This window comes from Aptenodytes patagonicus, chromosome 18, assembly GCF_965638725.1.
Source record: "Aptenodytes patagonicus chromosome 18, bAptPat1.pri.cur, whole genome shotgun sequence".
NCBI lineage: Eukaryota > Metazoa > Chordata > Aves > Sphenisciformes > Spheniscidae > Aptenodytes > Aptenodytes patagonicus.
In genome coordinates, this window is record NC_134966.1 from 445,763 (window position 1) to 471,085 (window position 25,323).

General features: G+C 48.2%; 1 protein-coding gene and 1 pseudogene across 3 annotated transcripts; one reads left to right on the top strand and one right to left on the bottom strand.

The window, feature by feature from the left end:
- Nucleotides 1–24,781, top strand: DPP7 (dipeptidyl peptidase 7). Of its 2 annotated transcripts, none has more exons than XM_076355850.1 (13): nt 1–118; nt 408–521; nt 4,385–4,524; nt 5,279–5,442; nt 7,336–7,471; nt 10,375–10,456; nt 12,194–12,360; nt 13,580–13,640; nt 21,769–21,887; nt 21,969–22,125; nt 22,448–22,512; nt 23,356–23,426; nt 23,957–24,781. In XM_076355850.1, the coding sequence occupies exons 1-13, from the start codon at nt 31–33 to the stop codon at nt 24,096–24,098; spliced, it is 1,506 nt and encodes a 501-aa protein (XP_076211965.1). In that variant the 5' UTR covers nt 1–30; the 3' UTR covers nt 24,099–24,781. The 2 variants fall into 2 exon arrangements, with proteins under 2 accessions (XP_076211965.1, XP_076211966.1); XM_076355851.1 differs by lacking the exon at nt 23,957–24,781 and adding an exon at nt 23,877–23,950.
- LOC143168673 (kelch-like protein 9) lies at nt 14,288–21,236 on the bottom strand (annotated as a pseudogene). Its single transcript, XR_012996760.1, has 5 exons — nt 20,983–21,236; nt 19,679–20,926; nt 18,121–18,373; nt 16,065–16,225; nt 14,288–14,877 (listed from the first exon to the last, which is right to left on the bottom strand). The product of XR_012996760.1 is annotated as a kelch-like protein 9 (transcript).
- Nucleotides 24,782–25,323: the final 542 nt, after the last annotated feature.

The window sequence follows — 25,323 nt, forward strand, 5'->3', positions numbered from 1 at the left end:
CGGTGGGCGCGGAGCGGAGGCGCGAGCTGGATGGTTGCCATGGAAACGCTGCTGCCGATCCTGCTCCTCTTCCCGCCGCCGCTGCTGCTGCTGCCGCCGCCGGCCGGCGCCGCTCCCGGTGGGTGCCCCGGGCCGGACCCCTGTCTGCCTCCCTGCTCCCCGGGCCGGAGCCCCGAACCGCCCCGGCCCATCCCCGGGTGGGACCCCCCAGCCGGCCTCCTTGGTCCCGGACGGGACCTCGGACCAGCCTCCGTGGGCGGGAGCCCCCAGCCGGCCTGGGGAGCACTGGACGGGTGCCCCGACCTCCCCTGGGCCCCGGTTACCGGCGCCGGGCCGGGCCGGGCCGGGCCGGGTCGGGTGGCGGTGCCGGTTGTCTGTTTCCCCGGCGCTGACGGTCCCCCCTCCAGCTGCCCGGGCAGCGGGGCCCGGCCTGGAGGAGCGGCTCTTCCAGCAGGTGCAGGACCACTTCAGCTTCGAGACCTGTGGCAACGAGACCTTCCCGCAGCGGTACCTGGTCTCAGGTAGGTCCCGGGAGGTGTGCTGCGGCCCAGCTGCTCTGGCTCCGGCATGGCCGTGGCAGGGCCTTGCTATGGCTCAGGGCTGAATTTCTGTCTGCCTAAGCTTTAACCGCTCCTGCACTGAGGCATTGAGCCTCTCCGTTTGGTGCTCAGAGAGCTGTGCTGAGCAGCCAGGAGTCAGTTTGAGCTGAGTGACAGCCCTTCGTGAGCCAGTCGTTCCCCCCGGCATTGTCCATATCCTACTCTCCTTCCCTTCAATTTGTCATTCTGGCCATGAGGTGTGGGGTGCCAGTCTGGGAATTGGCCTCTCTGGAGCAAGAGCAGACTAGAAGCAGCAGCTGCGTTAGGCTTGCACCAGGGCTGGCTCTGTGCATGTGTGTCTTCAGTGAGCAATTAGACTAGAATAGAATAGAATTGTTCAGTTGGAAGGGACCTACAATGATCATCTAGTCCAACTGCCTGACCAATTCAGGGCTGACCAAGTTAAATCGTGTTGTTAAGGGCATTGCCCAAATGCCTCTTAAACACTGACAGGCTTGGGGCATCGACCACCTCTCCAGGAAGCCTGTTCCAGTGTTTGACCATCCTCTCGGTAAAGAAATGCTTCCTCATGTCCAGTCTAAACCTCCCCTAATGCAGCTTTGAACCATTCCTACGCGTCCTGTCACTGGATACCAGGGAGAAGAGATCAGCACCTCTCTGTCCACTTCCCCTCCTCAAGAAGCTGTAGAGAGCAATGAGGTCGCCCCTCAGCCTCCTTTTCTCCAAACTAGACAAGCCCAAAGTCCTCAGCTGTTCCTCAGAGGACATGCCCTCCAGCCCTTCACCAGCTTTGTTGCCTGCCTCTGGATGCATTCAAAGGACCTTCACATCCTTCTCATATGGTGGGGCCCAGAACTGCACACAGTACTCCAGGTGAGGCTGCACCAATGCTGAATACAGCGGGATAATCACCTCTTTTGACCAGCTGGTTATACTGTGTTCGATGCCCCCCAGAATGCGGTTTGCCGTCTGGGCTGCCTGGGCACACTGCTGACTCACACTGAGCCTGCTGTCAACCGGCACCCCCGGATCCCTTTCTGCAGGGCTGCTCCCCAGCCACTCCTCTCCCAGTTTAGACTTGTGCCTGGCATACTTGTGCACAGCATCTCTTACAAGTGCAACTCGGTGCTCTGAATGCAGCAGGAAAAGCAAATAGTGACCCAAATGTTGCACTCTGTACCCATCATTCTTACAAGTGAAGACAACTCCTCTTGGGTCGGTGTTTTGCTTTATTTAAAACCCTGCAACCTTAGATAGCTTAAGCCATGCTGAACAATGAGGGCTTCCAGCAAGGAGCCAGCAGTGTCTTCCTTTCTAGCCAAATAATGAGTTATCTTTGTGCAACAGGCAGTAAGAGAGAGGAGGCTTTTCTAAACGGCGTGTGACTAAAAAGAGCAATTTCAGCAACCAGTGTCACAGGTTTTTCAATCCTGCCTGCTTGGAGGAATCAGGGAAGGATTTAGAGGGAGAGAACAAAGGTGGAGCTGTGAACAGCACCAGCCCAGAGTGCTGCCTGGAGGCAGCGCTGCCCAGCCTGGGGCCTGCCTGCTGCTGCCTCACAGGCTGCCTGCATATGGGGCTTGGTATGCAGCATCTCACCGTCTTCATGTCATCTGTTACTCTGCATCTTATTCAGCACCTGCACCCAGTCATATATGTTTCACCAAGCATGAATTCATGGATCAGTTCAGCCCAAAGATACAGGAACACCACCAGTGAATTTTGATAGCACACCCAAGGCTGAAATTTCACTAATTAAGTGGCCCTTTTTGAACAGAACTTTGGGATCACCTGGTTTAAAGCATTGCATAACTTTTATTTGTTTTCTTTTTAAAGTGTTATGTTTCAGGCAGAGCTGAATAATATTTGTGAGAAACAAAATATTAACATTGCAGTTCTGCTGGTTTACAAATAGTTTCTTACTCAACATTCCTGTGAGTAGTTCCTTTCCCCTCTACTGCTTCTTGTGCAATACGAGACGTTTCAGATTATCAGCGAGAACTTGAAGGAGACTATTATGTCACAACCAGGCATCTGACTGTCTTGAGGTTAGCTGGCAGTTCCCCAGGATTTCAATCTAAAAATAAACACCTCTTTAAGCAACCTGTCTGGTTTGGTTTTGGCTCCCGTGAATGGTTGTTTACTCCAGGAGCCACGAAGCGTATCAGAAGAAAAGCCAGAGTAAAGATAGCACTTCAGTTTCCTATCTGATACCCAAAGCGAATGCAACACAGAAAGAGAATCAGCCTCTTTGTTAACAAAGAGTAGCAGTTTCGCTAACTAAAGGTTTCAAACCCATTTCCAAGCCAAATCCTGCTTTGGGTAGTCTGTGTTGAGAATGCCAAGAATTACATTCAGGCCATTCCGTTAATGGAAACGGCCTCATGTGTCATGTTGCAGCGGTGTCCATGGGACAACCGCTGTTGGAGTGATGTGGCAATGTGTTGAAATCAACACTTAACTGATGGTCTGAGGTCTGCTGTTGAAGAAAGCTATTTATTATCCCTCTTAATTCCTGTGCAATTTAAGACTAAGTTAAAATCAAATGTTTGTTAAAGTCAGCAGGCATTAAAGCAACTGTGTGTTAGACAAGCAAGTATTGACATCATGGGTGAGCTTGTCCTGCCAGTCTCAATTTGCCTTCAGTTATAAACAGATGAGAGGATGAAGCACATCGTCTTCGTATATCATCACATATATATAATATATCATATGAGAGAGATATATATATGTGTGTGTGTGTGTTACATATATTACATATACCAGCAGCATATCCTGGGCTGCATTACAAGAAGCGTGGCCAGCAGGTCGAGGGAGGCAATTCTGCCCCTCTACTCTTTTCTGGTGAGACCGCACATGGAGCACTGCCTCCAGCTCTGGGGTCCCCTGTGCAAGAAAGGCATGGACCTGTCAGCGCGGGTCCAGAGGAGGGCCATGAAAATGGTCAGAGGGCTGGAACATCTCTGCTATGGAGAGAGGCTGAGAGGGTTGGGGTTGTTCAGCCCAGAGAAGAGAAGGCTTCGGGGAGACCTTATTGCGGCCTTTCAATATATAAAGGGAGCTTATAAGAAAGATGGAGAGAGACTTTTTACCAGGGCCTGCAGTGACAGGACAAGGGGCAAGGGTTTTAAACTGAAAGAGGGTGGATTTGGATTGGACATAAGGAAGAAATGTTTTATTGTGAGGATGGTGAGATACTGGACCATGTTGCCCAGAGAAGCTGTGGATGCCCCATCCCTGGAAGTGTTCGAAGTGAGGCTGGACAGGGCTTTGAGCAACCTGATCTAGTGGAAGATGTCCCTGCCTACGGAAGGGGGGTTGAACTGGATGATCTTTGAAGGTCCCTTCCTACCCAAACAGTTCTATATGTGATTTACAGCTTGGCTCTACGTTATCATCACAGCAGGAGCAGCAGAAAGATGCAGGCGATTCCCTAACATCTGTTTTATGGGAAAAGTGATCTGTGCAAATGTTTTGGGATGAGTTGGGCTGAAAAGGGTATATAAATGGGAAATCGCTGTTTTGGGCGGCTGCTGTTTCCAAATGCCTTGCAGAACTGAGATTTTAGGGATTTTCAGGCAGAAGTAGAAGTTCCAGGCCATGCGCTGATCTCATGGAAGCTCTTATTTACCCCCGCTCAAATGAGAGATTTCTGTAGGCTGGACTTTCTAACACCTTTATTCCCCAGCTCAGGTCTCAGGGATCAGCCTGTTCCCAGAACTCTTCCTTGTTAAGCTCCTGCCCAAACTCACCAAAAGTAGAGTCATTTCATGCTCATGTTTTTTGAGTTTTTTTAATTTGCTTCTGTCAATTGTCTCACTCAGCAAAGTTCTGGAAGAAAGGATTTGGACCCATCTTTTTCTATACTGGCAATGAAGGTGACATCTGGACTTTTGCTCAGAACTCTGACTTCATATTTGAATTAGCAGAGGAAGAGCAAGCACTTGTGATTTTTGCTGAGCATGTGAGTATATTAGTCATTATGCATAGTGAGTATTTCAGTCGTTATGCATACTATAGAGTCTTGTTCTGTTCAGTATTACTGAATTCAGCTTTCTACAGGTCCGGAAAAATAATACCATCTCTTGCCATGAAGCTGAGGTATACCTGCTGTAAGCGTTCTCCTCACGGTAGCAGCTCTTCTTTACTTAACCATGGCTTCTGAATTTTTTTTACTATGCCTACCAGCAATCCAGGATACAGACTACTGTTTCAGTAAAACCTATGCCATCGTGTATTTGCTTTAGACCAGTGCTTTTGTACGTAGTTTCCACAGGCCTTGAACTCCACACTGGACTAGAGAGTTATTTTGTTTGTATAATATTTAATCTCTCTAGCCTGTGAAGTCCCAAGCCAACCTTTCCCTAGGCACACCATTCTATTAAATCTACCATTCCACAACTTATGCATGAAGAGATTACCCTGTTCCCTTTTCTAGTTGGGGATTTCAGGAGAGAGATGCATGCTGAGCGCCCACTCGGCACCCACTGAAGTGAGCTACATCATGGACTGTCCATCCTCTACAGGATACATCCTGAAGGTCTCTGTTTATCAGATGCAGGAGACAAGGCACTTCCTCAGTTATGAACAAGTTAGAGGACACCACGTGCTCTGTTATCGCTTCCCGTTTGTGCACACTTATCCCAGTTCTATAGTGAGAACAGAGAAGACCCAGACCTTGACACCAGCACTTCCTCAGCATATCTCTTTCCTTTCAGAGGTACTATGGGAAGTCTCTTCCATTTGGACTTGAGTCAACACAGCTGAAGAAGACTGGTCTGCTTACTGTGGAACAAGCCCTCGCTGACTATGCAGTGCTAATTACTGAGCTTAAGCAGCAGTATGGTGCTGCAGACTGCCCTGTCATAGCTTTTGGAGGCAGGTAAAGGTTGTGTGTGCTCCTTCCCTTCTCTGCATCCTTTCCCAGCCACAGTCACGCTGTTCTCATAGATCTGTTTGGCTCCCAAGCAGTTCTAAAGGCAGAGCTTTAAGCTATCCGATAGAGAGCAGATGTGCCTGTGCCTGAGCTCCCAAGAGCTCATCACCAGGCCTCAATCAGCTCTCCCATCAAGAATTAGTCTCGATTTGTGATTGCTTTGGAGAAGCACCACTGACTGGATGTTTCTAGGCATCTTCAATGTATGAGTCAGCCAGAACTGCAGAAAATGGGAAATTCCTCCTACAAGATAAGAACATTTTACATTGGAAATACAGAAAACTAATAACTGGTAAAATATTCTTTCCAGAGGCCACCCAGCTTTTATTAAACACAGCCTCTTTAAACAACATCCAGCCATTTTCATTGTAGGCTCCTTTATAATTCTGCTCTGCAACCTGCTGCTTCATTGCTCCTCGCTTCCTAGCAGAAGTCCTTCCCCAAAGTGCTTGCTCTGTTGCAGCTGTGTTGATGCAATGTCCTTGTCTCTTGAATGGCTCTCCACGCTTGTAGTAGAGGGATGCTTCCCTTTAAAAGGCTTCCACCAAGTACAGGGCTTCTAATTCAGTTGCAGAGCTAACAAGCATTTGACCTGACAGTTATCATTAAGCTTTCAGCTCACTGTGGTGGTGGCTGGACTGTTGATCTCAGGGGTGTTTGTACTGGGACTATCAGGGACTATCAGTAGGCAGTAGAAAGGGCCAGGAGCCGTTCTGGGGTGGGGAGGTGGGAGAGGGATTCAGCAAGACCTGCTAGCTGGGCTGCATGTTAGACTACAGCTCCGTGTGTAAATCAGAGTTCGGTCTGCAGCAGCCCTGAACAGCACTAAACCCATGTGAAGAATACTGAAATACGGCAGTGTTGGAGCAGCGCAGCATTTCCCATGGGAGAAAAAAAAACCCTCTCTGTTGCTTATAACTTTGCCAAACTTTAACCTGAAATTACTTGTGGCAGGTTTCAGCTGATGCCTGTTTCCAAGACCAGGGTTAGAGAAATGCATATTGCTTTACACATGGGTGATGTGGGAATGGTATTTACTCCAGCCACTTGAGATGGTGGCGAGGGAGACTTGAATACCTGTAAGCTTGGAGTTAGACCAGGTGTTACTTGCGTTTTGGGGATGTCATTTGCCACCATGAGAAGTGACCTCAGAGTAACTCCACAAACATTGGCATATGAATAACTTTTGTCACCTTGTGTTTATCTAGCAACCCTTGATATATCTGCAGATGGTGGCCCTGGCACTGAAGCTACCAAGGTGGCTTTGAGTTTTATTGTGGTATTTGTTAATGTCTCCCCTTCCCTATATCTGTGCTGATCATCTATGCAGCTGTTATTTGGGATGCCCAGGGAGAATACTCTCCACTTCCCAGCACTAGAGAGGGCTGCATATTCTGTAGTGTTCAGGGACACCCTTTGCTAAGAGCCTAGCTAGTCTTTATAATCCTGTATGCAAAATGTGTCTCCTTCCCGCATTGAACAGTGATGGCTTCACTTGAGCCCCACTTGGTTCTGCACTGAAGCTGTCAGGACACACTCAGGATGGTGCAGAGTTAAATGTGGAGGCAGGATTTACATTTGGCTGCAGAAGAAAACTGGGCTGCTGTGTTCCCACCGGAGTTGGTGTGAGCGTTTGGGGAAAGGCCAGTAAGAACACATTGTGTGCTGCTCATTGACCATAACTGGATCTTTTTACATGAGGATGGCATCTACTGGATATCCATAAGCTTCTTGTCACCTTGGGTTAGGTGAGCCTGTGACTGCTGGCCTGAACTTTTGAGTTACGATGTTATAAGCTGTCTGTTAAAGGAAATAACTCTCTTGTTTCTCCTGTGGCAGCTATGGAGGAATGCTGAGTGCTTACATGAGGATGAAATACCCAAACATTGTGGCCGGAGCATTAGCTGCCAGTGCTCCTCTGCTGTCTGTGGCTGGGCTTGGAGACCCCACCCAGTTCTTCAGAGATGTAACAGCAGTAAGTAGCATCTCTTTCCAGGAGCATTATTTTCTTCCTTTAAGAAGGCTGGATTTTTTTCCTTTTCCATGTGTTTAAACAGACATCTGTCTTCACAGCGTCAGTGCTGGGCAGAGAATGCAATTAAATGGGAACCCGCAAGGAAAAGCAGCAGCTGCAGATGTGATGGCTGAGCACTGCCTTAGCTGTGGCAGCTCAGGGCCCAAAGGTGCTGCTCTCATGAGCAGCACAACTCGGTTCCAGCACCTTTAGTACCACCAAAGGATTCACTTTCCCATTCCTAGTGACTTGACCATATTACAGCCTGAAAGTTTTCCTTTGTGCCTGGCTGAACCCCCTTTGGATAATTTATTCTTCAAATCCTCTCCCAAAATGCTGTATTTTGCATTGATATCAATGATTCACAGCAGGTCCTTCGTCCCAAGATGGTTGCATTTCAATGAAGAGCTTGGAAATCTTCATTTCACTAACTAAAAATATGCAAGGTGTCCTGGGTTCACTTAAAAGCAAAATTTAAATGTGGCTTTCACATTTTGAGGACATAGGACACATAGGAAGGTGGTATTGCTTAGAACTGACTTACATTTAGTTTATAAGGAAAGAAATGCACTACCTGGTAGTACTGAAATCTTGTGATGGTATCTGTTTTGCCTCTTTTTCCACACAAATTTCTAGATCTGGGTGACACAGATGGCTTTGCATGAGCTACCTGTGTGTGAAACTTGTGGTCTTTTTGCTCGTTTACATATATGAAAACCTTATTTCAATGCAGAGACTTACAGGACAGATAGCATTACTAGTAAGTATAAAGAAGAGACTATCAGATGAAAATAAACACAATAGCATTTGAAACTCTAAGTGCATAAGAGAATAAAAGACATCTTGTCTTAAAATTACACATTATAAAACAAAAAACATAATACCAGTCATCTAACAGGCCTTAGAGTGGGAATTATTCCCTGGTTGAAGCTAATTCCTTCTCAGAAGCCCTGTTCAGCTAATAGCTCTTTCTTGCTTCAGCTGTGAATATGCAGTGAGTCATTACACACCCCTGAAATTAGGGCTTTGACCTTTTTATGTGAAAAAACTTTCCAATTCACTTTAAAATATATTCTCTCTGCAGCGGTAAGCCGACCTCTGGGCTGAGATCCTAAGCAAGCACTTTGTGTTGTTTTCAAAGTAATTCCTTCCACCTTCAGTGTGTTTGCATAAAAGCAATCTGTGCATCTGAAATCTGAATTCAATTGCTCTTCTTAGTGAGAGAACACCCCTGAGAGCTGTTAATACTAATGAAGGCACAAACCTTTCATGAATCGTTGCTGGAGCTCTCTCTTCCCGTGAGTCAGAGTACATTGTCTCAAAGCAGCTTTCTTTGTGACTTTTACTGATCTTTTCCAGCTCGCTTCATAAGCCTCCAGCTCACAGGGGAAGTGAGCAAAGGGCAGAAAGTTGGTTTTGCATAAGGCATTTGCACAAGACTAGGTTATATGTGCCAACTGCCCTGCCTGCAGCCGGGCAGAAAGCCCCTGTGTGAATACTACACATACAGTCATGTGCATGCTTCCCGTAAGGTTACTGCTGCAGGGGCTGTTCAGGCCATCAGCTTAGGTCACCTGAATTAGGTGTGATTCAAAAGAGTAAAGCTGGCAGCCTGGAGGGGGAACAGCTTTCCTTGGAGTGGCTGTAATGCCTCCTGCCTCTGCGACGGCTCAGCTGAACTGCTCCCAGGTCCGTAAGGGTCTGCGGGGGAGAACTGGAATGGGTGGTGGTTCCTTAGCGTGCCACGCAGTGCGCTGCAGCAGTCCAGCATTGCCTAGTGGGGAGCTCAGCCGTCACAGCAGCCAGAGCAGACCTGCTCCTCTGTCCCAGGCTGATCCGTCCCCACACTCCAATTACAGCCATTAGTAGATGAAGATCAATAAGCACATTCAGAAGGAGATTTGGAACCCCTAAAGGGATGCCCAGGTAAACTGTGGAAGACCCCATAGTGGTTTCTCTAAGCATAACTATCAGACAAAGGCAGAGTTAGGAATAAAAGAAAGGTCCCAAATCTACTTTTAGTTGAGGCTGGGTCTTTGTAAGAAAAATGCACAGCTAGTGATTTGTGGTTACTTAACCATTCCTCTAGCAGGGTAAAGGGACCTTAAAAGAGCCCTAATAGTTATTATTACAAAACACTGGTTGCCAGCAGATCTCAAGCTGACAGAAGAGAAACAGTTCGGGTTGCTAGAGCCTTCAGTGACAGAAACAACTTGTTCCACCAGCATAACCAGGCACAGCTCTTCAAACATACCTTAAAGTGCTTTTTCAGGATCAGAAATGTTTTTCCCAAGAAAAAGGACATGGCCTTCTTGGTCATCTGGCAGGGCACTGGCAGGCTTAAGAAGAAAAGCAGGTCTTGGTTCCCAAACCAGTGCTCTGCCCCCCATGCATAACTGACTTCTCCATGGCTCCTTCTCATAGACAAAGTGCAGTTGGAAGAACTCTATTGTGTGTTTAAAAAAAAACAACAAAAAACTTGTAGGCCTAGCAGCCTGGCACCCTCTTCCCATGTGTCTTGCCCATGGCCAAGGCACGTGTCTCCTCTCACTGCTTCGTGTTCAGTAATGGCTCCATTAAGTGTGAAGTCTTTTGTCTAACAGCTTGTCCCAGCAAGACCTGGTGAAACAGTTGCTGCTTGGTCTGAGCTGTGCAGACTGTTGACTTCTGCTGGGACGTGCTGATTGTCTGGAGGACAAGACAGAAGCACCGGTGTCGTGGCTCCTGGAGACGTAGATGAGGTTCTGACCAGTGGGTCACTAACTCCTGTCATCTCCTGGTACTTCTGGCAGTTCTTCCCAGTGCAGCCTCCACAGGTATCTCCTCTGTGCAACCGTAATCCTGTGTCTTTTCTCTCCCTTCAGGATTTTCAGAAGTCCAGCCCAGGCTGCGTCACAGCTGTCCGCAAAGCCTTCCAGCAGATTAAGGATCTGTGCCTGAGTGGAGGTAAGGAGAGGTGGCCCTGCAGATGGCTTCCCAAGGGCAGCCAGCAGGCAGTCCCAGCCGTGTGGAAAAAAGTTGATTCAGTTTTACGTCAGCTAGGTCTTCAACTGGTTCAGCTAAACCAGTGCAAATGCCCACCTGGCTGTCTCTTTCTGCTTGCATGATTGATTTTTGATTTAATGAACAGTTTCAGTTAGCATTAAAATTAGTAACTGACACCAAAATGAAAGCACCTATGTGGGGGCTTGCACAGTGTTAATGAAACTGTCTTTTCTGCATCAAAGTGCAGAAACACCTGCAGGTGCAAAACACCTGCATTTTATGCTGGTAAAACCTTGTGTTTCACCAGATACTTGTCCTCAACACCCACACTGTTGAGAACTGTTCAGGTGGGTGTGACAACTGCGTGGCTCAGCTCACTGGACATATCTGAGAAATGTTCGGAAGGCAATCTGGGTCTTGAAGCAGCCGTCGCCATCTCTTTCATCTCCAGCCTTGGACAGTTAGGTGAAGCCAAGGACAGACACTGGTGAAGACTCTGCAATGTCTCCCAAGTAGGCCAGAGCAGATATCGTGGGCCAATGCAGCATCTCCTGGGAGCCCTGCGTGGTGTTGGAACAGCTGTAGTGGGTTCTTGGTCTGTCTCAAGGCTTGGCTTGGTCTGTGGTGCTGCACATCAAGGGCTGTGTGCTTCCGACGGCTGCTGTCGCTGCCTTGCTGCAGGACCTGGTCCTGGAATTGCCCAGAGGAGCCGGGGGTCCAAAACCCCATTTAGCTTTGGATCACAGCAGGAAAAATGTTACCATTAAATAGCCATGGTCCTCGAGGTCTGCCTGGGGCCACACTTACTGCAGTGGGGTATATAAGGTGGTCATATTTAAGGTTTAGGCTCTCAAGTGAGTATCCAGAGGCAGGTCGCAGGCCTTGGGTTTCCAAGTAAAGACAGACGGGCTCTGGTGGGCATCTTGTAGACTATGAAGGGGACAGACAGGAACTGCGACTCTAAAATGTGGAGGATGAAAATGAAAGGAGCAGCTTTCCCCAGCAGAAATGCAAAGGTATATGAGTGCATCTTGAAGCAATCTCTTCAAAGACGGATTTCTTGACTCCAGCTGACCTCTCTGCATCACATTGAAGTTTGAAGGCACTTCTCAGGAGTTCTTTGTGAGGACTATTCTCACTTGGCAGTTCTTACTGCAAATGCACACAGCTCCCAAGGAGCTCTTTTATTTTTTTTTTCCCCCCTGACAGTTCTTCCAGCTGTTGAATCCCACTGGGACCTGTACGCTGTACCCTGCTCTCCTGCATGAGAGCTTGCCTGGGGAGACTGCCCTGCAGGGCACAGCAGACCCTGGGGAGGGAGCCTGTGGGGGCGAGGAGGAGGCAGCCAGGCAGGGCATCGGCGAGGACAGGCTCATACCAAGCTGCTCTTCTCACTGTGCCAGCCGAGACTGCTTCTGTCTCACTGGGTGCTGATTCCTCTGGGCTCCCCAGGGAGATGTCGGTGGCTCCGCGAGGGGCACAGCGTGGGCTGTGGGCCATGCGGGGTCGTGAAGCTGCACAGGAAGGCTGTGCCTGAACATCCACGTGTGTGTAAATTTAGACGTAATGTGTCCTTCCCACTAGAAACCTCCTCTGTGTGTTACGGCATCGCCTTATTCCTGAATGAAACAAGATGCTGAAGCCTGGTATTATTTTCCTCTATTAAGTTTGTGCCTTTCATTTTCCTTCCTTCTGCAGCCTACGATGAAATCAGCAGCAAAATGGCCACATGCAATAAGATCTCTAACAAGGAGGATGTTTACCAGCTTTTTGGGTTTGCTAGAAATGCCTTCACCATGATGGCCATGATGGACTACCCTTACAAAACCGATTTCATGGGTCACCTCCCTGCCAATCCAGTGAAGGTGAGTACCAGGATGCGGGTCAGAGTCGTGGTTTCTGATGTGCATCTCGGTGACCGGAGTGCAGGGGGCTGCCCAGCCTGGGACACTGTCAGGCACACACCATCAGTGATGGTGATGGGGAGGTAGTGGTGGATGTTGCAGCCATTTACTCTGACAGTAAATCTACACATTTTAAACTTCTCTGTCACAGTGACTGCTGTGTTTGAAATGCACCGCCGTAAGGCTCGTCGGGGAGGGTTTGCTGGAGCCACTGCTACCCTGCTCTGCCTTTACCTTAGACACAAAGGCCTGTGCAAGCTTGTTGACTTCAGCTTTTAAACACTAAAAACCTGTAGCTTTTAAAAAAAAATGTAATTTTGTTGTAGCCCACTTCAACACACTTTCATAGATGTATTCTTCTTGGTGGGTAAGGATGGAGATCTAAAGATCAGGCTCCTTTCTAAGTATCACCCAGGAAGATGACATACCTCAGAGTATAGCGCAGAGAAAAGTCTGCTGCTGTGGGAACTGGAAAACCTGTAAACTTTCAAGAGAGCTGGAGATGGCAAAGGGTGGGAAAGGGGCTGGTTCTCAGGGGGTTACAAAGACTTCTCAGACACCAGCAGCTTTTGAAAGGTCCTAGCTTTGATCCAGATCACCAGTTGCTGTTGCAATTCTTGGTTTCTTCTGGTGTGCTGTCAGCTTCTCTGCTGCACTCCAGCACACCATGCTGATGGGGCTTTATTTGCCTCTGGCCTTGTGGCATTTATGGTTCGAGTCCTACATGGAGCAAAAGGCATACTGTGCAAGAGGTCATACAGGCTACGCTGTGCTGGGACTCAGGAGATGCTGTCTCTGGCTCCGCTTGGCATCCAGTTCCCTTCTAGGGTCTGTTTAACAACCTGTAAAATGGAAATAATTATTCTACCCCCCCTTGAGAAGGGCATTAAAATATTCTGATTGTAGGAGGAGGGAACTGTGGTGTATCACTGTGGCCTCTGCACAGCTGCTTAACTTGGTAAAGGAACTGTTTGTCCTAGCCCTGTCTCCTTGTTTCTATGTATTTTGTTGCTAGAAGGGAGGAAAAATCCCCAAACCCCTTGCATTAGGCCCTTGGAAAGCTGCTGAACCATAAAATGTGTAAGCGATAATTTTAATGAATCTTCCAGCTTAGCCCTTCCGCGGAGCAGAGACTGTTAGCTATCCTGTCTGCAATTTGCCTGTAATGTGTCTCATCCAGGTTGGCTGTGAACAAATCCTTGCCCACACAGACCCAATTCAAGGCCTGGCTGCTCTTGTTGGTGAGTTAATAGTATCAGCTTGGTCTTTTATTTAACACCCTGTTTTCTAGAAGCACCTGTATGTAGAACCGTTGGGTTGTGCGGGTTGTGTATCTTGGGAGCTGATAGGACTCCGATCTCCCCCTGGGACATTTTGCCCCGTATTGGCTTTGTCCATTGGGATGTCTCATGATGGCCCATGGGTTCGTCCTCTCACCTTTCCAAACTTATCCTCGTCAGGTTTTTCAGCTGTTGCAGCCCCTCAGCCTGTTGACTGTCCATGGGATGTGGACTTCTAAGGTCCTTGGTTCTTTTCTAAAAGTTTACCCATACTCTGGCTCAAGCAGTCACAGGTTTAATGCATGTTCACTGAAAGAAGTTTTCTGGTCTGCTTGTTGAGGACAAGGTGGTCGTCACAGTGCCCTAAGGCCTTAATCCAGTGGCAAGACAGTCTTAAATACATCATGTATATTTATCTCTGTGAGTACTTAATTTGTCAGCCAGCAGTGTTTGTAAGAAAACACTGTTAGAGATAGAATTCAAAGCTCTTTTGATGACTTCCTCATAAAATCTCTCAAGTTGCTCATTAAAAATAAGTTCTACATTGATCATTATTCAGAAAAACAAGTTCTGAATGACAAAAAAATGATTTCAGGAATTCTTATGGGTTTAATGCAGCTTAGTAGGATTGGGAAGTAATTCTTTTTCTTGCAAATTATGCACGTCACCATGATAGCACCAAATCAGAAACATACCAATTCCAAATCACTGCTAAAGATGTTTGGCTGGCAACTAGAAGAGTTGTTAAAATACTAATGTCTTGGCAAACACTGTCAGATCTGCTTGACGTATTCACATCCTACTTCTTTTCTGAGGCACAGTGGGACTCTTGTTTCTTTGTGATGAACAAGCTGAGGGTAGATTTCTTCCTCCTGCCTGTGGGGAAGCACTTTGTGCCTCTCCCTATCTCACCAGCTGCATTCACTTGGGACAGTTTAATCATGCAAGAGGCATGATCCACCAGAGCTTTAGGCAGGGGACTAGCTTTCTTCCATACCCGCCCCTCTGTGTCATACAGGAAAACACTGTCTTCTTTCTGCATGTGCTGCAGCGACCCACCTCCTGCGAGGTAGAGCGTAGACTCGTGGGCTGTGATGCTGAACTGGCAGCAGTTGAATGGGGATAGCGTTAGCGTTGTCCACTGATTGCTTACAGGACAATAATACTCCGTCTCGTTGACGTGAATCCATTCCTCCGCCTGCAAAGAACCAGACCAACACTCACCCTTCGTACCACGCCTCGAGTGGGCATCACTGTCACGTCATGCTCGCTTGGTTCATGATAAAGGAAACCAGTGTCTCAACATCTATTTGAATACCATGGGGCTCAAGGTGACAGGTTTTCGATCCATATTTAGCAATCAGAGCCTCAAAAGAAGCTGAATAAAATACCAGTATGGCATGGCTTTAAAGGAGCTTTGTTCTTCTTGGAAAATCAGAGGAGCGAGCTGAGCAAGGTGCCACAGGGACCTGCTGGAACTGGCATAGCCCAAGTCCTGCCTGCTGTCCAGACATTTAACACATTACAAAGGAAATCATCTAAAGAGGGCTATATTGCATTGAATTGTGGACAATAACTGAGTTTGTGTCATCTGGAGGAATTTGATGTCAGCCTTGATGTGGGGTTTCTCTTTATAGATTTCTATCCCCTCCTCAGTGAACAATTAAGTACTCTACGCCCGCATTCCTTCCAAAGAAACCTTACCCATTACAGTAAAGTGGGGCCAGGCCCTAAGCCTTTACACTTTCGACTGGGAATTGCTGAATGATCTTTGAAGACTCAGTTCTCTTGGCTTCAGGGAATGGGATTCTCCTAGAGTGAGACTTTCAGTCCCTGTCAGGTTTCTCCCCAGAAGGCTGGGCAGTGCTTTCCCTCTTCTTTCGGAGATGGGAAATCCAGGTTTGAAGAGACTTCATTTGCATTCCAGGACTTGAGCCCACCTTTCCTAAAATCTAGGCTAGTGTCCTCACCACAGTGCATTCCTCTTCCCATCTGCCAGTGTTTTGCCCCCTCTCAGCTCGAACAAGGAAAATCAGGTGGTCAGTGTGTTTGGGGCAGGTACATGACCAGTTTTACGCTTAGGTTTTCCTGTGTTAGCAGGCTGCGCCTCCACCGTATGTTTTCTCTATTTAAAAAAATGCTTTAAACAGCCTTTGTACTCTAGCAAATAGAGTGTGACAACAGGGCAGCTTCTAAAGCACACGATTGTAATGGCAGGCACCTTTTCATAAGCTTATTGGCCTGACTTGCAACTGTGCCAGTCCACTAAGAGACAAAAAATAATGAAGTTACTGGTCAACCTGTCGGAATAAAACAGTCAGGGCCTAGCAATACAGAGACCCCATTTTGGATCAGATTTAGGATTATAAGAGCAAATGAACTTACTCCTTTTAGTGTCCTTCCTCCAATGCAAAAGATCTTGTCCCTGACTGTAGCCATCCCGTGATCACAGCGGGTAAAAGCCATGGCACTGTTGCCAATCCAGCGTCGGAGGCGAGGGAGGTAGCTGTAAGTGTCTCGTAAGGTTTTACCCCCAGAAAAGCCCCCTAGAAGGAAAGCAGAAGTCTTGAAAATCTATCCATCATCCTCTCTGACATCCAGCAAACCTTCTGCAAATATCAGCAGAGCTCATTTTTTTCCTTTAAAATACCTAAGAAGCTTAGGTTTAAAATTTCACACCATTCTGCAGAGCTGATGCAGTGTGAAATTTAAAACCTAAGCTTCTTAGGTATTTTAAAGAGGAAAAAAAACCCAAACAAACCAGTTCCAGCTCTTTTTGTAAATAGTTTTCCACAAAAGATTTTTGAATAAAGCTCGTGGAGTATTTCAGGAGTAACCAGGAACAGCTTTAATTAGGGAATCTGCTTCCAGCACGCACAGTCACAGAATGGTGGTTTGAAAGAAAAGTGTTCAAAGCTGTTTGAACTTTGGATCTTCGACAGGTCAGAGCCAATCTGCCAGTGCTATTGTCAACTTTTTCTCTTTACTAGGCGCTCACTTGTGTATTTCAGGGGTGCATTATAAAAAGCTCCTTGCAGAAGGAAGGTGCTGCTAAGGGAAGGGTAAATGCCTCCAGGTGCCTGCCTGTTGAATTCCAGCCTGCAGAGAGTCTTTGCAAACAAGGAAGATGATATTTCAGGTTGGCCATAAGCCCCAGCTCACCTGAGCTTTGATGCTTTCTGTGCGTGGACGCTTTGTCTGCAAGGAGCTTGTGTTTAAATCTTGTACCGAAGTAATGCTCTTAATTTTTCAGTTTGCTTGGGCAGGGCTGTAGGCTGGCCAAATCAAATTTGCAGTTACCCCACTAGTTTAGAAAGAAATGAATGCTATAGGTAGGTAAGATCTTATACCCAAGGGGTATGGTGTTATCCAGCCTAGATCACTACGGTATGTTTGAAGCTCTGTGAGACAATTTTGTCCTTGCTCTCTGGTAGGAATCGAGACCAACAGAGGTTAAATGAGCTGCCTGTGGCACCGTGGGCCAGCTGAGTCAAAGCAGGGACCTAAACCTGAGCCTCAGCCATTCCCCCAGCTGAACCATTATCCTTCCTTTCCAGACATCTGCGCTGCCAGTGCAGGAGCCCTGCTGTCAGTGGGGTACACGTCTGGGTAGGACAGCCCGTGTGCTGCCTTCCCTGCCCTTGGGGCCTCGGGTGTACAGTCCATCACAGAGAAGTGCCCTTCATTGCAACTCTGCAATTGAAGTTAATCCAGACTAGATCGTTACAGTGATCCCAGCTGGCCGTAACTGGTTTACGAAGCAGGGAGCCTACAGTGATGGCAGACGGGCCCAGGACTTTTAACTGCAGAGGCTGTAACACAAACCAGACAGTGCTTTTCCTAGGACAAACCAAAGATTATCTTTCAAGTCCAAATTAGTAGCTACAAAAGCTAAAGATCCTACAACAATTTCCTGAAGTGTTTAAACCCATGCTGTTTCATTGTTAAACATCCTGCACCATCTACCAAAGATCCCTGTAAAGACTGAGGATCCCTTGTAGGGCAAGAGCTGTACAGGCTCAGTGGGTAAGAGCCTGCATTATACTTCTTTTTGTACAGATTATCAAAGCAGCACAGTAGGGTTAGTCCCACATCTTCCATTCAGATCAATACCAGGGTTTAATCCCATCCCCAACACTATGGCAGCCTGCTCCTGGTTTACCTTTTCAGACAGCAAAGCCTTGGGATTTAGCCAGGATTGCAAGGTCAAAGGCGAGCAGGGGTGTGGATTGCAAGCAGATAATGTTACCTTTAATGTCTTGGAAAGAAAATAATTCTTGCCATTCAGGAGGGCAGTGAGGCTGTGCTAACACAGCAGGAAAAGGATACTGGAGCTGTGGGTGTTATTGGTGTGGGTGCAGGCTTAGACTGTGACATTAAGATGCCAGCAAAAATCAACGAAACTGTATGAAAATATGCTGCTTTCTACTAGCTCTATCACCTGAAATATAGAGGATTCCCTTGTGGGTTGTGCCTGCGTGATCAGCAATAGGCGTGGGGAAAGGAGCTGCAAACTCCCACTTGTTGTCAGCGGGCTGGTACAATTCCATGGTGCGGGTGAGGGTCCCCAGCAGTGTCCCACCACCCACAGCGAAGATGCAATCAGACAGTACATCCGCGTGGAAGCGTGTCCGCCTCTCCAGCATGCTGGCGACCTGGAGCCACGAAGTGTCGCGGGGATCAAATCGGAAAACCTAGGATAACAGCAGATGGGTGATGGTTAGCAGAAGGCAGGTGGCTGGCTTGCGTCTCCTGTGGCTTCAAGAGCCGATAAACGTTTTCCCTGGGCTGAGGAAGGTTTTGTATTCAGACCTGGACAGGCTCAACTTCCAGTGCCAGGCAGCTGATACAGCAGTACCTCCCCAGTGGAGCTGGAGGCTCAGTTATCGCCTTTCTGTGAGGGTCTAGGAACAGGTTGTGCTCTTAGCTTGCAGCAAGCAGGAGGTGAAACACATTGGCTTAATGAAATACCTTTGTTTCAAACACCAGCTAGCATGTGTCAGCTGAAAACGGTTTCAGTGAGATTTAAACAAGCACATTTTGCATCTCTGCTACTTTTTGAGTGTGTAGTAAAGAAAGCAGCTGAGCTTTGCCTGCTGCTTTCGCCCAGGAGGAGGCAGGAGCGGCTTCCCTTCCCCTCATCCCTGGTGGCATCACCACAGGGGCACAGCACCTCTGCTAAGGCTGGGCTTCCACTTGCATCTTGTTCAGCAGTAAATACCTCCCCAAGCTTGTTTTGTCAGTCCTGGTTAGAAAGCCCAGGTCACTGAGCAAAGGTAGTATCTGCAGAACCACATGCGGTGAGTGCTAGGCTTGGGCTGTAGCCCAGCAGCTAGTGCCATGCCCCTGCTGCTTCAGCATCCTCTGCTCCGCTGCTGCTGAGCTGCCTCCTGCATTCAAGGCAGTGGAAGAGAGTTGCTGTTTGCAGTGGCACTGCTGAACTAAGTACAATGCTGAAATAAGCCCGCTGGGAGCATGGGAAAGAAAAACATGCTGTTTTTTCCAGCAAGCTCACTGAAGCCATCTAGGAGAACATAAAATCTTGCACAAGTCTTTTTACTCTCCAGGTAGAAGGGGAAGGTCCTGAGAACTAAAGCATATTTGCCTTTCAAGGGCAAAACCAAGGAAGGAACAGTTCTCAAGTGAAATGGTAGGCTTTAACCATGCCTCCCGAGCCCAAGTCCCAAGGCAGCAGCAATGGAGACAGGGGTAGCATTCATGGGGTTGCTTGATTGACTGATGTGGACCTGGCTGAACCTGTGCTGTGGAAGTTGTACAGATTAGGATGACAATTTACAGTAACAGCAAGGTGAGACCAGGGCAGGACCTGATTGCTTCCCAGAGAGTTTGAAAGCTGTATTCCCAAGGGCTTTCAGTACTGCACAGGGCGCTAAGAAATACGTAGAGGTGGGAGATCTGTGGTGGGAAAGAGGAATAACTCCCTCCCTCCCTTCCTCACCCAGCCATTTTTCCAAGGCTAAAGGTTTCCTGTGTCTTACCTCATTTGATGGCTGCTTTCCCATGGGATCAAATTTGCACTGTCCCCCAATGACAAAGAGGAAGTCATTGATAATGGCGACACAGTGGTTGTACACTGGCACACAGAGGTCCCCGACCTTGTGCCAGGTGCTGCAGCTCTGGTCTGCAGCCCACATCTCTCTGCACACGCAGTTGTCGGCGGTTCTGCCACCAGCAACAAGCAGCATGGTGGAACTGGAGCGGAGGCTCGTGCTCTGGGTCTGCATGACTGGCTGAGCATACAGCTGGGAGTGGTAATTCAGAGCCTCCTGCAGGTACCTGTGGCAGCCTGAATCCAGCCTCATAAGAGGCGTTTCCTGGACATATCTCTGCAGATCCCGTAAAGGAATGAGAGGGAATCTTATGCGCTTTAAAATATCTGCTGCATCTTTCAGCCGCATGCGGTCGTGCTGCAGCCAGCTCACAGTGGCTCTGAACAGCTCCAGCTCGCTGTATCCCTCGGTGTCAGTCCTGTCTAAAATTTCACAAAGGGTTCCTCGGTCCAGGTCTTTCAAGCACTGAGGATCAGCCAGGATCTGTTTGCAATGCTGCCCTACGTAGCACATGGCTTTCTGTCTCAGCTCTGCTGGGCCAAGTTTTTTAGCAATGTTAAGAACATCCATGCAGTTCTCACAGTTCAAGCAACCCTCCAGAAAGCGAAAGCACAGCTTGATCACCTCCCGAACCAGGAGGGTTTCTGCGGCTTTGAAGGTCTCCTCGATATTCTGTAATGAGAGGTCTAGTTTGTTGGAGTAAATGAAGTTGAGAACATTCCTCAGCCCGGCAGCACTGACGGCTTTCAGCTGGACGTTACTATCCAGGCTCCCCACTCTTGTCAAGTTTCCAACAAACAGGATCTTGCAGTAATTACTTGCTGATGCTAAAATGATCTTGTGGGCTGGAAAGCAAACCCCTTCTGCCTCCAGTGTCACATCGCACAGTGCGCTCTGTGAGCGAAGGCTGCTGAGCCCTTCCAGGAGTTTAGCCAGGTAGGTGTCTGACACGAGCCTCGCTGTGCTGGCCTGCGAGCTGAGCAGCATTGCTCTGAAAGGTGTGTAGCCCTGGAGCAGCCCCAGGACTCTTTGCTGCATACACTCAGTGTATCTCCTGGGCAGTCTTCTGCAGCTGAACCAGTGGTTTCATGCTTCAAGGGAGCTGAGGCTGTGCTGCCCACGCCACAGAGCCATCCAAAAGGCAGTGGCTGCAGCAGCCTCCCTCCTCAGTGGCCTCTGCCCAGTGCTTTGCAGGTGCAGAGTGCCGTGTGCCTTGTGGAGCTGTGTGGGACCGTTTGCAAATGGAGCTGTTGGTGCTGGTTGTTGCACAAAACCCACAGTGTTTGTGGGTTTTGCCTGTGGGCTGTGACACTGGCAGCAGCGGACGGCCACCAGCATAGCCGCATTCCTTCTCCTCGCTATCTGGTAACTACCCATCCACACAAAAAGCAGCTCATTCTTCTGCAGCTCCCCAGCTATGCTTCGCTGCGGCGCCTGGTCAGGTGCTCTTTCATCTGGGCAAGTCTGCACATGCTGTCTTTCCTTCTTGAACAACAGTCAAACAAAATCCTGTCTGTGACGTGCCACCCTTGGCCCTCTGACTAAATTTGATGCATTCAGACGACAGCTACTTTCAGGGAGGGGGTGGGAAGGTCTCAGCAGTTGTGTCCTGTTCAGTTTGAAGCATTCAGCTAACGTCCTGTACACAGCCTGCTCCTGGGCACGTTAGGGATTGGAGGCTAGGGCTCTCCCAAGGACTAGTGAGCCAGTCACTTGCCTTTTGGCACGAGCAGAGACAGCAGAGCACCTGGGAGCCTCTTCCTCCCTGTGGATACAGCAGAAGCAAAGGGTATTATGCAGCCAGTCTTGAGACCATGTGAAAGCTTTGGCATAAAGTTGGGATCATAACCTAACACTGGTGCAGACCCTGCTAGCTCTGCCCCAGCCTTACACACTTGCCCAGCTAGGATAGCTACCCCTCTGCTTGGTCTTGGCCGTGAGGCTTGTGCAGGAGGCAGTGGGCAAGACAGCAGAGAGGTGCTGACAGGTTGACTTTGTGCTGTGTTCCCACCTGGCAGGGGTGTTTTACAACTCCTCCGGCTCGGCACAGTGTTACGACATATACCAGCTGTACCAGTCTTGCGCTGACCCCACGGGCTGCGGCATCGGCTCAGACGCTGAGGCCTGGGACTACCAGGTAAGGTGTTGGAGACACCAACAGGTTTCAGCTGCTGCCCTGGTTATCCCCTGGCCCCATGGCAGCTCTTGTACCTCTCAGGTTTGCACCGAGATCAACTTAACTTTCAACAGCAACAACATGACAGACATGTTTCCCGAGATGCCCTTCACAGAGGCCATGCGAGAGCAGTACTGTTGGCGCAAATGGCACGTGAGGCCACGAGCACACTGGCTGCGGACAAACTTTTGGGGAGGAGGTGAGTTGTGCTGGCTGCTTGTCCCTTTGCATTACCCTGTAGTTGTCTGCCTGTCGTCCCCCCCCCCGCCCAGCTGAGCTCTGTGGGGACAGACACAGCGCACTAAGAAGTCTTGGCAGAAAGTCACAGTCTTGTGCTAACTTGAGCCAAACAAACCTTTCTGTACCTCTTTGAGACAGAAGTGGAAAACCTAAAAATTGCCAAGAATTTGGTTTATTCTCCTGTGTTTTCTGTTCTTGGCCACGTTTGCTGCAGTAGCCAAACACATTTGGGTAAATGGGCATGAAGGAGGTCTCTCAAATGTCATCTCTCTGAATTTCAGACCTGAAAAGTGCAAGCAACATCATTTTTTCAAATGGAGACTTGGACCCATGGGCTGGAGGTGGGGTAAGCATGTGCACTTCTGCACACCAAGCACAGAGCGCAGCCTTTCCAGGTGATACACCGCCTCCCTCTCACTTTCAAAGCAGCACTGGCAATTCATCTTTACCCCATTTGAGTTTCTGCAAGTGGCTGTTTTATGCTGAACCATTCAGGAGCCTCAGGACATTAATGATGGACACATTGAATAGTGTGCATTAACCAGGAACACTGATGCAGCAAAGGTGGCTTCACCAGTGCAGACACAGCAGGACCTTACCCAACACCCAAGGTCTGAATCACAACCCATTGTGTTTCTGTGTTGAGACTTGGTCTCAGCGCTTACAGCAAGCGCTCCTTGCTGACTCCAGTCTCAACACACTTTGTGAGACCAAGCGGTTGCTGTAAGCAGCAGCTGGAACCAGGGCATATTTTGGCTTAGGTTCAACAAAACTTCAGAGTGGTGGCAGAGCTCTAGTTTAAAATTTAAAAACAAAAATGACCCAGAACTGGATTTTGAGTTAGTTGAGCTCCTGATTGTAATGCAGGAGTTCCTTGTTTAGGCTGGCTTGGCAATCCCAGCTGCAAGAGGAACAGGCTGCTTAGGTGCATGGACCCAAAGGAGCCTGTTAGTTCAAACCTCCTGTACTGGAATAGGCTGACAGTTTCATCTTGGGGGAAGCCTTCACTTCGAGACAGCTGATTTGGCACATTAGGACTGTTAGCCATGCACATAGTATCAGCTGTACCAAGGATTTCTTCCCATGCTTTTCCTCAGTCCTGCCCAGCTTGTCTTCCAGTTTTCAGAACTGATGTCCGGTTCTGCCCAGTAACTTGGTGAGAGTTTGTCTCTGCTCCTTCTCCTTCCAGATAAATAGCAGCCTCAGTCCTTCACTAATTGCATTGACCATTAAAGGAGGTGCTCATCACCTAGATCTCCGGTAAGTACTGAACTCTCCTTTGGCTGACAAAGATCCTACTGCCCTGGGTGTTTGATCTTAGCTAGCCACAGTCCAAAGAACCAGGAGATACTTTACTTAAAGAGGACTGGATATCAGACTGTTGCAGCGTAACTGTGGAAGAGCAATCTTCATACCCAGTACAGGGCTCTTGCAGCCTGCAGGGAAGCCGGGCTGTGCAGAACTCAGCACTGAGCTCACGTACTTTCATTAGAACCTGTTCTTGCACAGGGATTGGCACAAGCGTGTGGTGGCCTGTAGTGATCAGTCATGTGAAGTAGTCCAGCATCTCTTGACATTAGCCATCAGCCTTCAGGCTCGGAGAGCCCAGGGCTCTCAAGCCAGCCTCCCATTCTCCTGGTGGGTGTGACACTGTAACTTGTTTTCCAGGACATAAATATGAAGTAAAACCAGATAATCTCTGTCCTTCAGTTCCCTGGCTTGGCTTTCCCTGTGCAAGAGGCAAAGAACTGCTGCCCACTGACTAGCTCACGCTGCTCTGCTTTCTCTAGAGGACACAATCCAGCTGACCCCCCGTCCGTCACAGAGGTGCGCAAGCTCGAGGCAAGCATCATCAACGGCTGGGTGAAATCTGCAGGGATGGAAAGAGCACAGGAGAAGCGCTCGGGAGCTTCAGCGGGCGGATGGCTGTGAATACATCCATCCCCACAGCCTCCGGCAGGGGTGTGAGGCTGCCATCAGGATACAAAGACAGCAGCCTGCTGAGCTGTGCCTGTGCTGTTTGAAAGTGTTATCTCCTCTGCCATGACAGTAGAAATTCACCTTTCTGAACTGTCCCACCTGCCCTCAACCAAGCATCAAAAGAAAAGCAAAAGGCCAAATCCCTGACTGAAGCCAAAACCACATTGTGTGGGCTTCATGCTCACCTGCTCAGAATGAGAAGGCATTATAAGTAGTGGAAATAATAAAAGCTTGCCTGGAAGGCCCAAGAACCATCACTGTCCTGAACAGTATGGTTGCAGGAAGCACCTTAAGGTTGAAGCTAAATTATTTTTAGGCAAAATGTAAATATTAGGTGACGAGTGGAAAAGCAGAGGTATGGTCATTACTTACACAGGTTCATGGGGGACTCCACTAGTGACCAGTTATATAAAAAAAAGACTGTCAGCCTCATCCAGTGCTGTGCGTTTGGGTTTTTTGTTTGTTCTTGTTTTTAACTTGCACAAGAGATCTCCAGTTGTTGAGCTGAAGATTTACACAAAGTAATCCCGGTGTGTACTGCTGTCACTCAAGAGTTCTGTATTAGTGACCAGTAAAGCACACTTCCACTTGAGACATCTTCAGATCTTTTTAAAATAAATTACAAGTTTATTAAAGTGTATGATATAATTTCATGGCTTGGTAGTATAACCAAAGAAGATAAAAAAGGATACTTCTCACCTTCCCAGGTGGAGTAAACTCATCTTTGCACATAAACAGGTAGATTCTTACCTACTGGAATTACTATGCACCAATAAATACTAGCATAATTGCAAAAATATTAAATCCCGGTAATCAATTGGCTGCCTCAGTTGATCCATTTACAATGATTTTATGAGTTAGTGGAGAAGCCTCCCGGGTCATCAAAGGTTTACATTACTTATACAGGCAAAGTCATGGCATTGCTTCAGCTTCTGTTACATTGCTCAAACACAAGGCTTTGTGTTAAGTATTTGCACTGCTGGGTCCTCCCTGCCATCACAGGACGATTGGTTCCCAGAGCTACGATGTCGCAATGTTATTTCACAATATTTGGGTGCTGACAAAAGGGTTTTTTGCATACAACCCGCTTATCTCTTCCCTGTTCTTAAACACAAACGGCCAAAGCTTCTGCCCCCACCCCCAGGTGAGGAGTGCGGGGGAAGAGCAGGAACAGATG

Bases quoted from the DNA above. Each gene is read 5' to 3' on its own strand.
- DPP7 (XM_076355850.1), top strand. From the start codon at position 31: ATGGTTGCCATGGAAACGCTGCTGCCGATCCTGCTCCTCTTCCCGCCG. The intron at 22,513-23,355 runs GTAAGCATGTGC...TTCTCCTTCCAG, and splicing joins ACCCATGGGCTGGAGGTGGG to ATAAATAGCAGCCTCAGTCC. The intron at 23,427-23,956 runs GTAAGTACTGAA...TGCTTTCTCTAG, and splicing joins GCTCATCACCTAGATCTCCG to AGGACACAATCCAGCTGACC.